Below are 12,135 nucleotides of genomic sequence, written 5' to 3'. Positions count from 1 at the left end.
CTGACCAGGGATGTTCTCCTAATACTTTAAGTGCGTGAATTGGACCATTTTCCTGTACTGCTAAACATTCAAAATATAATGAATACTTTTGGATGTCAGGGAAAATGTATGAAGTAAACAGTACATTATTTTCTATAGGAATGAGTAACAGTAAAAGTTGTCAAAAATATAAATAGTAAAGTAAATTACAGATACCCCCCCAAAAATTAGTACTTTAAAGTATTTTTACATAAGTACTTTACACCAGCGCCTCTTCGCAATTATCAGGAGCCCTCTCCCTCCAGTGGCTACAAACACAACAATGTCTGATGTTATATAGGCCAATCCCAAATTCATCCCTAGATCCTAAAGGATTGGATAGGCAATATGGTAGTAGCTCCTCCTTGTCCTTTGATAGGCTAGGTGGACAGAAACAAATATCTTACTCTATGGTCAGTGGGGTTCCATCCTCCACCTAGGTCCATTTGGTCCTCATCAGCCAAACCAATCTATGCCTTCTTATTAAAAGCCCTGAGAAATAACTAATGCAGCACAACACACATATAACGAAACAATGGTAAGCATGTATGACTACACATACATAACTAAGTCTTACATTTAAAAAAAAGAAGTCTGGGTCAATATTTATTAAAAATACAGAGTAGAAGTGCGGATCTAGGACGAGGTCCACTCTGACTATAATTATCAGATTCAATATGATCTAAAAGCCCAAACTGATCCTAGATCAGCACTCCTTTTCTAAAGAGATTGAAACGGTGCAATGTGAAAGTCTACACACTGTCACGACTTCCGCCGAAGTCGGCCCCTCTCCTTGTTCGGGCGGCGGTCGACGTCACCGGCTTTCTAGCCATCGCCGCTCCATTTTTCTATTATCCATTTGTTTTGTCTTGTTCCAATCACACTGCATGTATTTATCCCTCTGTTCCCCCTCATGTCTTTGTGTGTAATTATTTGTGTGTTACGTGTTGTACGCACTAGGCTAAGCGTTTATTATTTTCCGTGTGTTTTCATGAAGCTTATATGTATTGTTATACATTTATGTTGTGTGACTATTATGCGCGCTATACACTTTGCCTTGATGGCTGGAGGAGGTTTTTGACGCAGCTGCATCCGTCTGTATATCTCTCCTGCCGTAATAAAGTGTGCGCCTGTTCACAATTCTCTGCATCTGACTTCACCTGAAGTACGTACACGCCTGACATACACCCCTTGTACAATTCACATTTTGCTGCCTTAAAATCTTAAAAGGGATTCGATTTGATTTTCCCACTACTGATCTCCAAAACCTCCTCCACATTTTCAAAGTGAAAGAAAAAGTTCAAATTAAAGATGTCTTGATTGCGTATGTGTAACGGCTCTCCTCTTCGTCTGATTATGAGGAATATGAATCATCGGAACAACATGCAGCGTGGTAAGTGTCCATAGTAAATTTAATTAAATAAACTGAATGACAAAAAACCAACAACGAGCGTGAACGACACGAAACAGTCCTGTAAGGTGAAAAACAGAACGCAAACTATCCACAAACACAGGTGGGAACAGGCTACCTAAGTATGGTTCTCAATCAGAGACAACGATAAACAGCTGCCTCTGATTGGGAACCATGCCAGGCCAAACACATAGAAATATGACACACAGAACAAAACATAGAATGAAAAACATAGAATGCCCACCCCAACTCACACCCTGACCAAACCAAAATAGAGACATAAAAAAGGAACTAAGGTCAGGATGTGACCGTATGTCTTCACACCCCTGAGTCAATACTTGGTGGAAGCACCTTTACATCTGTAAATAATTTTGAATAAGATTCTACAAACTCTGCACAACTCTTAGTTCAACATACACTGAGTGTACAAAACATTAGGAATACCTACACCATTCATATAAATTCATTTTTTTATCAGGTTTATTATTTTGCAGCCATTCTTATATTGACAATTTGTTAATAAAACTTGATGTCATTTTTTTTGTGTTCTACTTGTAGCCCTGGTTGTCCTGAAAAGAAAATGGTAAAACACTTCATTGTGAGGCTAAATGTAATGGCTGGACATGCTGATAAATGAAAAGTCATTTTTTTCTGGGGTCTCGGAACTGATGGGGTTAACGGTATTACCTGCTGACAATTTGGCCTTTATCCCAAATCTGTGACCTCATCATGCCCATTAAAATAAAAAAGAAATGTATGATCACTTACGATTTTAGCAGAACTGAAAGTGAAAATGGATAGAGCATTGTACTTACAAGAATTGATGCTGTTTTGAAGGAAAAGGGTGGTCAAACCAAATATGGATTTGATTTAGATTTTTCTTCTGTTCACTCACTTTGCATTTAGTTAATTGATCAATGTAATCTATTATTAACATGTCTATTTTTGAAAGCATTCTTACTTTACAGCATTTTTTTTTTTTACACCTGCCTAAAACTTTTGCACAGTACTGTATATATCATTTTAAGGCAGCAAAATTTGACAGCTGTGCAAGGGGTGTGTAGACTTTCACCAGGCACTGTAAATATGGGCCCCGCTCTCATTTAATTCCCATCTATGTGCACTCTGACAGGTCGGCCCTGTCAGAGTGCACATTAGAACAGGCGTCATTCATAGAGCAATTTACACACAACAAATACTAACCTGAACTGAGAGTGTTTTGACCTGTAACAGAGTGAATGAGAAAGACTCCTAATAAAGGTTTTTGTGATATTTCCTGAGAATGTTTTCAGAAAATGTTTTACTTTGTCTCTGCTGAGGTTATGAGTAGTAAACACAGTAGACATGTAGGGAAGCATTGAGAGTGACTTGTATAACACACAGCATTCCGAAGCAGACAGCGTGCACCCTGTAGAATCTCCTCTCTGCACTGGCAGTTCCTGAAATCAACCCCTTTTACAGGTTTCCAGGTCAGATCACACCTTGTTGGGTAGGAACAAGTACACACGTACAGTGCATTCAGAAAGTATTCAGACTCCTTTACTTTTTCCACATTTTGTTATGTTACAGCATTATTCTGCAAATTATTAAATTGTTTCCCCCCCTCATCAATCTACACACAATACCCTATAATGACAAGGCAAAAACTGTTTTATACATTTTTGCAGATGTATTAGAAATAAAAAACAGAAATATCACATTAGGTATTCAGACCCTTTACTCAGTACTTTGTTTAAGCACCTTTGGCAGCGATTACAGCCTCAAGTCTCTTTGGATATGACGCTTCAAGCTTGGCACCCCTGTATTTGGGGAGTTTCTCCCATTCTTATCTGCAGATCCTCTCAAGCTCTGTCAGGTTGGATGGGGAGCGTCGGGTTCAAATCCAGGCTGTCGCTGGGCCACTCAAGGACATTCAGAGACTTGTCCCGAAGCCACCCCTGCGTTGTCTTGGCTGTTTGCTTAGGGTTGTTGTCCTGTTGGAAGGTGAACCTTCGCCCCAGTTTGAGGTCCTCAGTGCTCTGGAGCAGGTTTCCATCAAGGATCTCTGCACTTTGCTCTATTCATCTTTCCTTCAATCCTGACTATTCTCCCAGTCCCTGCCACTGAAAAACATTCCTACAGCATGATACTGCCACCACCATGCTTCACCATAGGGATGGTGCCAGGTTTCCTCCAGACGTGACACTTGGCATTCAGGCCAAAGAGTTCAATCTTGGTTTCATCAGACCAGCGAATCTTGTGTCTCATGGTCTGAGAATGGCTTCCGTCTGGCCACTCTACCATAAGGCCTGATAGGTGGAGTGCTGCAGAGATTGTTGTCCTTCTGAAAGATTCCACAGATGAACTCTGGAGCTCTCTCAGAGTGACCATTGGGTCCTTGGTCACCTCCCTGACCAAGGCCCTTCTCCCCCGATTGCTCAGTTTGGCCGGGCGGCCAGCTCTAGGAAGAGTCTTGGTGGTTCCAAACTTCTTCCATTTAAGAATGATGGAGGCCACTGGGTTTTTGGGGACCTTCAATGCTGCAGAATTTCTTTAACACCTTTTCCCCCTCAGGAGACTGAAAATATTTGTCATGATTCCCCAAAAAGTTATACAGCTGCACCATCGAGAGCATCCTGATCGGTTCCATCACCACCTGGTATGGCAACTGCTCGGCATCTGACCGTAAGGCGCTAGAGTGTAGTGCGTACAGCCCAGTACATCACTGTGGCCAAGCTTCCTGCCATCCAGGACCTATATACACCAGGCGGTGTCAGAGGAAAGCCCCCAAAAATTGTCAGACTCCAGTCCCCCAAGTCATAGACTGTTTTCTCTGCCACCGCTTGTCGTGCGGTAGCAGAGTGCCAAGTCTATGACCAAAAGACTCCTTAACAGCTTCTACCCCCAAGCCATAAGACTGCTGAACAATTCATCAAATGGCCACCCAGACTGTTTACATTGACACCCCCCCACTCCATCTGTTATTATACTGCTGCTATTTATTATCTATGCATAGTCACTTTACCCCTACCGACATGTACAAATGACCTTGACTAACCTGTGCCCCCGCACATTGACTAAGTACTGATAGCCTTGTTATAGTGTTACTTTTTAGATTTTTTTTTACTTTAGTTTACTTGGTAAATATTTTCTTAACTCTTTCTTGAACTGCATTGTTGGTTAATGGCTTGTAAATAAGCATTTCACGGTAAGGTTTATACACATTTTATTCGGCGCATGTGACAAAAAGTTTCATTTGATTGGTATGCCGTCAGTATGAAAACAGCAACACACATGCACACACACACACACACCAAACACATACATACAAATGGCTGTGAGATCCATGTGTTAAGTGCTATGTACATATTGTACTTAATGGTAAATACAGAAACAATATGTAAGAAACTACAATTGCACCAACATAATATCAAGCTGTCACATTTGTATTTATTTTATTTAGCCAGATTGTCTCATTGAAGTCAGAATACATATTTTTTAAAACAGACCACGAGAATTTAGGGACTGCATAAGAGTGAGACTGTTGTTTGAATGCCATCTTCTGGCAGAAAATTGTTAAGTTATTATGGGTATATTACAGTTTTTAAATCAGTGGAAGAAATCCATTTAATTCAGTACAGAGAACATCAAATCCATCACAGTATTGGTACTGCATAACAAATCAAAGTACACACGTGTATATTAACATGGGCAAACTCATTGTATTATTATTTATTTACAATTTCTAGTGTAATCCCATGATGTGTAACCCTGATAACAGCATTTCTTCATTGATAGGAGAATGCTTTGTTTAGTTTTCTAAAATAGAAATCTCCACGACACCAGGCTGGTCTGCAGGCTTGCCATAGGAGGATCCTGTTTTAGATTCCGGCTTGCCAAAGAGGGGTGAACCTGTGCTAGATTCCGGCTTGCCAAAGAGGGGTGAACCTGTGCTAGATTCCGGCTTGCCAAAGAGGGGTGAACCTGTGCTAGATTCCGGCTTGCCAAAGAGGGGTGAACCTGTGCTAGATTCCGGCTTGCCAAAGAGGGGTGAACCTGTGCTAGATTCCGGCTTGCCAAAGAGGGGTGAACCTGTGCTAGATTCAGGCTTGCCAAAGAGGGGTGAACCTGTGCTAGATTCCGGCTTGCCAAAGAGGGGTGAACCTGTGCTAGATTCAGGCTTGCCAAAGAGGGGTGAACCTGTGCTAGATTCAGGCTTGCCAAAGAGGGGTGAACCTGTGCTAGATTCAGGCTTGCCAAAGAGGGGTGAACCTGTGCTAGATTCAGGCTTGCCAAAGAGGGGTGAACCTGTGCTAGATTCAGGCTTGCCAAAGAGGGGTGAACCTGTGCTAGATTCAGGCTTGCCAAAGAGGGGTGAACCTGTGCTAGATTCAGGCTTGCTAAAGAGGGGTGAACCTGTGTTAGATGCAGGCTTGCCAAAGAGGGGTGAACCTGTGTTAGATGCAGGCTTGCCAAAGAGGGGTGAACCTGTGTTAGATGCAGGCTTGCCAAAGAGGGTTGAACATGTGCTAGATGCAGGCTTGCCAAATGAGAATCCTGTGTTAGCTTCAGGCTTGCCAAAGAGGGATAAACCTGTGTTAGCTTCAGGCTTGCCAAGGAGGGATGAACCTGTGTTAAATGCAGGCTTGCCAAATGAGAATCCTGTGTTAGCTTCAGGCTTGCCAAAGAGGGATAAACCTGTGTTAGCTTCAGGCTTGCCAAAGAAGGGTGAACCTGTGTTAGATGCAGGCTTGCCAAAGAGGGGTGAACCTGTGTTAGATGCAGGCTTGCCAAAGAGGGATAAACCTGTGTTAGCTTCAGGCTTGCCAAAGAGGGGTGAACCTGTGTTAGTTTCAGGCTTGCCAAATGAGAATCCTGTGTTAGCTTCAGGCTTGCCAAAGAGGGGTGAACCTGTGTTAGCTTCAGGCTTGCCAAAGAGGGATAAACCTGTGTTAGCTTCAGGCTTGCCAAAGAGGGGTGAACCTGTGTTAGTTTCAGGCTTGCCAAAGAGGGGTGAACCTGTGTTAGCTTCAGGCTTGCCAAATGAGAATCCTGTGTTAGCTTCAGGCTTGCCAAAGAGGGATAAACCTGTGTTAGCTTCAGGCTTGCCAAAGAGGGGTGAACCTGTGTTAGTTTCAGGCTTGCCAAATGAGAATCCTGTGTTAGCTTCAGGCTTGCCAAAGAGGGGTGAACCTGTGTTAGCTTCAGGCTTGCCAAAGAGGGATAAACCTGTGTTAGCTTCAGGCTTGCCAAAGAGGGGTGAACCTGTGTTAGTTTCAGGCTTGCCAAAGAGGGGTGAACCTGTGTTAGCTTCAGGCTTGCCAAATGAGAATCCTGTGTTAGCTTCAGGCTTGCCAAAGAGGGATACACCTGTGTTAGTTTCAGGCTTGCCAAAGAGGGGTGAACCTGTGTTAGCTTCAGGCTTGCCAAAGAGGGGTGAACCTGTGTTAGTTTCAGGCTTGCCAAAGAGGGGTGAACCTGTGTTAGCTTCAGGCTTGCCAAATGAGAATCCTGTGTTAGCTTCAGGCTTGCCAAAGAGGGATAAACCTGTGTTAGTTTCAGGCTTGCCAAAGAGGGGTGAACCTGTGTTAGCTTCAGGCTTGCCAAAGAGGGGTGAACCTGTGTTAGTTTCAGGCTTGCCAAATGAGAATCCTGTGTTAGCTTCAGGCTTGCCAAAGAGGGGTGAACCTGTGTTAGCTTCAGGCTTGCCAAAGAGGGATAAACCTGTGTTAGCTTCAGGCTTGCCAAAGAGGGGTGAACCTGTGTTAGTTTCAGGCTTGCCAAAGAGGGGTGAACCTGTGTTAGCTTCAGGCTTGCCAAATGAGAATCCTGTGTTAGCTTCAGGCTTGCCAAAGAGGGATACACCTGTGTTAGTTTCAGGCTTGCCAAAGAGGGGTGAACCTGTGTTAGCTTCAGGCTTGCCAAAGAGGGGTGAACCTGTGTTAGTTTCAGGCTTGCCAAAGAGGGGTGAACCTGTGTTAGCTTCAGGCTTGCCAAATGAGAATCCTGTGTTAGCTTCAGGCTTGCCAAAGAGGGATAAACCTGTGTTAGTTTCAGGCTTGCCAAAGAGGGGTGAACCTGTGTTAAATGCAGGCTTGCCAAGGAGGGATGAGCCTGCGTTACATTTAGGCTCGCCAAAGGAGAAACCTGTGCTAGGCTTTTCCCTACTATTGTTGTCAGATACAAGTTTGGTGAAAGGACCGCTATCAGTGTTTAATGCTGCCTTACAAAAATCATCTACGTCAACTGCAGGCTTACCAAGAACACCAACAGGACAATTGAAAATGCTGCTACTTGTTGTAGGAGCAGGTGTGCTGTTAAGGACTGCTATACCAGCTCCAGATGCAGGTTTGGTGAACTCTTCAGTGTTGGATGAGGATTTAATAAGCAGGGGATTGATGTTCATATTAGATGCCAATTTGGTCAAGAGAAGGTTGTCAGTGGTGGACAAGGGTTTGGTGAGGATGGTCTCTACTCTAGCAGCAGGCTTAGTGTCATTTGATGGCCCTTTTTCGGTGAATAGGATCGCTGAGCCAGTTGGAGGTTTGCTCATAGAAGAGCACTTCAAGATAGAGGACTTTGTACAGAGGGAAAGGGGAGAGTCGCAGGTTACTGCCGGTTCCCCCATTACCATTACCTTGAAGGCTGGGGGGCTCCCATTGGCTTGACCAATTGTCTTTGGCGCTGAAACTGAAATAATTGCACAAACATTTTAGCGCACATAGGCTACAGTATTTTGTGTTTTTTGTGGGGGGGTTTCTGGAAAAATTCTGCATGCTGAGATGATAAACACACTTACATTGGCTGGGCTTTGGTGACTGAAGCATATGGATGGCTTTTACTGTGGAAATGGACACAGATACACACATTATTATTATTTCTTACTAGCTTTTAAAACACAGACTCCAAAATTCAAGGGTTTTCAAAAGGTATACAGTACCTCATTCACATCTCACATGCTGTCTTAACCCACTGGGAACACACTGGTTGAATCAATGTTGTTTCCACGTCATTTTAATGAAATTGCATTGAACCAGCGTGGAATAGACATTTAATTGACGTCTGTGCCCAGTGGGGAACCACTGAAATTCTACCTGTGTTCAATATCCTCTTCATTCCTCCATCACAGAAGCATTCCAACTGCTCCTTGAAATGAGTATAAGCTCTCTTTACTGTCCCAAAATCACACAGCGGGTCAATGTTGATGCTCGGCAGGTCTTCAGATACAGGAGAGCTCCTGGGGTCTTGGTAATGCTGGAAAGATTGAAGAAAATGGCTTCACATATAGCTGAACTCCAGGGCAGCAAATTATGTCTGTTCATTTAAAGATATCATTCTGCAAAACCGATTATCCTCAAGATAATCCCGTTTCTACTTCTACTACTCTGTGTAAGGAGTATTAAACAAAGAAGTGCTTATACCTGAAGGAAGTATGCGTCATCTTGGGTCAGTGTGAGTTTCTTCAGCTCAGAGTCTCTCTTCTTCAGCGCAATAATCTCCTGCTCCAGACGCTGCAGTTGGGCCTCCGCCCAGTTCACCTCCACCTTTTCCTGAGCCCTGATCAGCTCCTTCACTTGGTTGCCCCTCCGCTCCAGATATACTTTCAGCTCTGAGAGCGTCCTGGTGCTGTCCAGAACAGCTTCCCTTGCAGAGCGCTGATCGAAAGGAATATAGTGATTTAGACCCTGCCTCAATGTTCTGGTACTTAATTACCCCCGACAAAGATCGATGTACAGTAAATATGTATTGCACTTGCACTGTAAATCTGCAGCCTATGGTACTTTCATATAAAATGTATTGTGTACTATTTTGTGTTACATATTTTGTCTTTTTAAGCAAATTACCAAATTAATATATCCTTGGTGGGATAATAAAGGTCATCTAATCAAATCAATCTAATCTAATTAAAATATGCACTAGTACTTTAGAACGCTAATAAGATGGAGATAACAGATGCAATGCAGTACAACATGTGTACAGATAAAGTTGTGGCAGATTAAGTTCACGTCAAAGACCACCACCACTCCCTCGCTCTTACCTTGATCATATACAGTAGCCCATCTCTTGCAAAACATCCTAGCTCACCTTAAATGAAATCAAAGCTCCCTTCAGGTGCTCCACCTCCTCTTCCTTTTCCTTGACTTTCTGTCTACATGATCCTCCTGTGGCCTCGGTCTCTTTCTGTGAGCAGAGAGAAGCCCCAGACAACTCAACATGAGCTTTCCACTTTCTTAACAAACAAATGCACTAATAGCACCAAAGGAAACATGATAAGTAGAGCTGAACAGATAGTGACACTGGTGAGACTATAGGTGATAACCAGCATAGATCAGGATGTGATTTACAAGATTAGGCTAATTGGCAGAACTAAATCACTGTGCCAGAGCGCTTCAGATTACCTTTCACATAAAGTTAAATTATGTTCCCCCAATGAGTTTTAGCCAGGCCTGCGTATCAACCTAGTGGTGTCCAACGCCCTGGTCTGCTCTATAAAACCTATGTAAATTACAATCGCCAGAACGGCCAAACAAAACAACATTTTACGGCCGTTTGGGCCTCTAACATTAGATCAAGTTCGATCTCCACGAATCATTCTTTTAAAGTTCGCTACAAATTCAGATATTTTATTAAGTAGTGATCCATCCTGGCTTTAATGTCTATGGTTTTAGCACCTACCTGCTTCTCCATTCTTTCAGCTGATGCAGCGACGATGACATGGCCTTTGTGATCGTACAGTGCACAACTCACACACACACACAGTTTGTCGGTTCTGCAGTAAACCTCCAGCAGTTTGTGATGAGTTGAGCAAACCCGTTCCTGTAATCGTCGGGTGGCATCCAGCAGCTTGTGCCTTCCAAAGGAAGGGTTTTCATAGTGGGGCTTTAGGTGAGTCTCACAGTAAGAAGCCAGGCACACCAGGCAGGACTTGACAGCTTGGTTCGCTCCTCTAGTGCAGAAGTCACATGCAACCACATCTTCCGTAAGAGGAGCAGCTTGGAGTTCTGTCTTCTTCAGTTTCGCCACCATTTCAGCCAGAATAGTATTTTGGTTCAGAGTGGGCCAAGGTTGTGTAAGACTTTCTTTGCACTGGGGGCAGATCTGACCTCCCATCTGGTCCTCCTGCTCCCATAAGCCCTGGATACAGCCCATACAGTGACTGTGTCCACAAGGCATAGTCACCGGATCTTTCAGCAGGTCTAGACAGATGGGACATTTGAAGAGGTCCTGTTCCAATGAGACAGAGGCTGTCATTTTACTCGCCATTGTGTCTGATCTACAGCTAACCAAGTTGTGTGCGGTAACTAGTCTAGAGCGTAAAATACAGAACTGAGGTGGGTGTACTTCACTGACTGAAGAGAACGGGAACATATAGTGTAAGTAGAAGAAAAAAAGAAAAAAAAGAGTTTCATTTCTCTTGAAATCCTGACTCACTGTGTGTATGGTCACATTGTTCATTTGTTTTGTCTCTGACGCTCGAGGTTGCCAGGCTGCTCACCATAACGCGCACTTGCCACCAACGTTGCGCGCGCCAGTGCTTCATCGGACTCACCTGGACTCCATCACGTCATTGATTGCCTGCCATATATCTGTCACTTCCTCAGTTTCATTCCCGTGTCTGCATCGATGTTGTTTTGTTTCTCTAGTCCAGGCGCTTCTCTGGCTTTTGTTTCTATTTATTATGCCCTTGAGTTGCGTTCCCATGCAAAACTAGACAGATAGCTAACAACTAAGTCTTCAATAAAACTCCCAAGGCGTGACTTTTCTTGAATGAATATATTGAAAACGTTTATGTTGTGAAACTGCAAAATACAGAAAAGAATATACTTTAGTGTTCAATTCACACCGACATACTGTAGCTGTACATTAAACATTTGAAGTTGCATAAATACAAAGCACGCGCTAAGGTACCATGCATCTGGCATGATGCCAAACCATATAGCTAATTGTTAACCATATGGTAAATGCTCCTTTCATTACTCTAATAATGTATAACCATCTATGTAGAATAACAAAGCATATTACACTAGAAACAGTAACAAACTATTTTAAAGTATTGTATATTTTACAATTCGTTTGCATGACAGGCATGAGCAAAGTAATACAGCTAACGACATACATTAAAGGCATTGCAATTTGTGAGTAAATGCAACCAACATTGATATGTAAGAAACTCTATCAATAACAAGATTATCATCATTAGCTAAATGCTTGAATCGAACTTACAAACAAATATTTTTCCAAGGCTGAAGCGTGACAAGAAATAACTACATTGAAAGACCTGCTTTTCTGCTTTAACAGTTGTCCAGCGTTGTTTGTAGCTGCATTCTAATGCTTTGAATGCAAAACAAATTCTGACAAAAAGCGCAAGGTACAAACCACTTCCTGTTTGCGTCAGTCTTTCTAAGTACCAGAAAGCGCCACTAGGGGGCAAATAACACCATTGAACACAATGAAAATCCAATTGAACCATTGTAATAAATAATCTGTTACCTTCTAACAGGATGGCAGCACACTATTTATTATAAAATCCTCACCCTGTACTTGCATCCGGTCTCCCAGCGTCTGTCGTTACGGAACCGTTTCAAGTTTATGTAAAATCCTCTACCTTCTGTAGGGTTATCAAGTTTCCACACATCTACTGATATGTGGCTATTATTCTCTTTCTATCGTATATTGTTACTCAACATACCGAATATGGTAATGGACATTTTCTTTGTTTTAGTTTG

General features: G+C 42.9%; 1 protein-coding gene across 3 annotated transcripts; it reads right to left on the bottom strand.

Annotated features, from left to right (window-relative positions):
* Positions 1–4,833: 4,833 nt before the first annotated feature.
* Positions 4,834–11,691, bottom strand: LOC115110852 (uncharacterized). Of its 3 annotated transcripts, none has more exons than XM_065011087.1 (8): positions 11,633–11,691; positions 10,085–11,208; positions 9,494–9,589; positions 8,830–9,063; positions 8,503–8,662; positions 8,208–8,249; positions 6,992–8,098; positions 4,834–6,955 (listed from the first exon to the last, which is right to left on the bottom strand). In XM_065011087.1, exons 2-8 carry the CDS (start codon positions 10,862–10,864, stop codon positions 5,220–5,222), a joined length of 4,155 nt encoding a protein of 1,384 aa, XP_064867159.1. In that variant the 5' UTR covers positions 10,865–11,208; positions 11,633–11,691; the 3' UTR covers positions 4,834–5,219. The 3 variants fall into 3 exon arrangements, with proteins under 3 accessions (XP_064867159.1, XP_064867160.1, XP_064867158.1); XM_065011088.1 differs by having other exon boundaries at positions 4,834–8,098; positions 10,085–10,633; positions 10,959–11,208; XM_065011086.1 differs by having other exon boundaries at positions 4,834–8,098.
* Positions 11,692–12,135: the final 444 nt, after the last annotated feature.

The sequence above is a fragment of the Oncorhynchus nerka genome, linkage group LG26, assembly GCF_034236695.1.
Source record: "Oncorhynchus nerka isolate Pitt River linkage group LG26, Oner_Uvic_2.0, whole genome shotgun sequence".
In the NCBI taxonomy this organism is placed as follows: Eukaryota; Metazoa; Chordata; class Actinopteri; order Salmoniformes; family Salmonidae; genus Oncorhynchus; species Oncorhynchus nerka.
The sequence above is the reverse complement of the archived record's forward strand: the minus strand, read 5'-3'. Positions and strand labels throughout refer to the sequence as shown.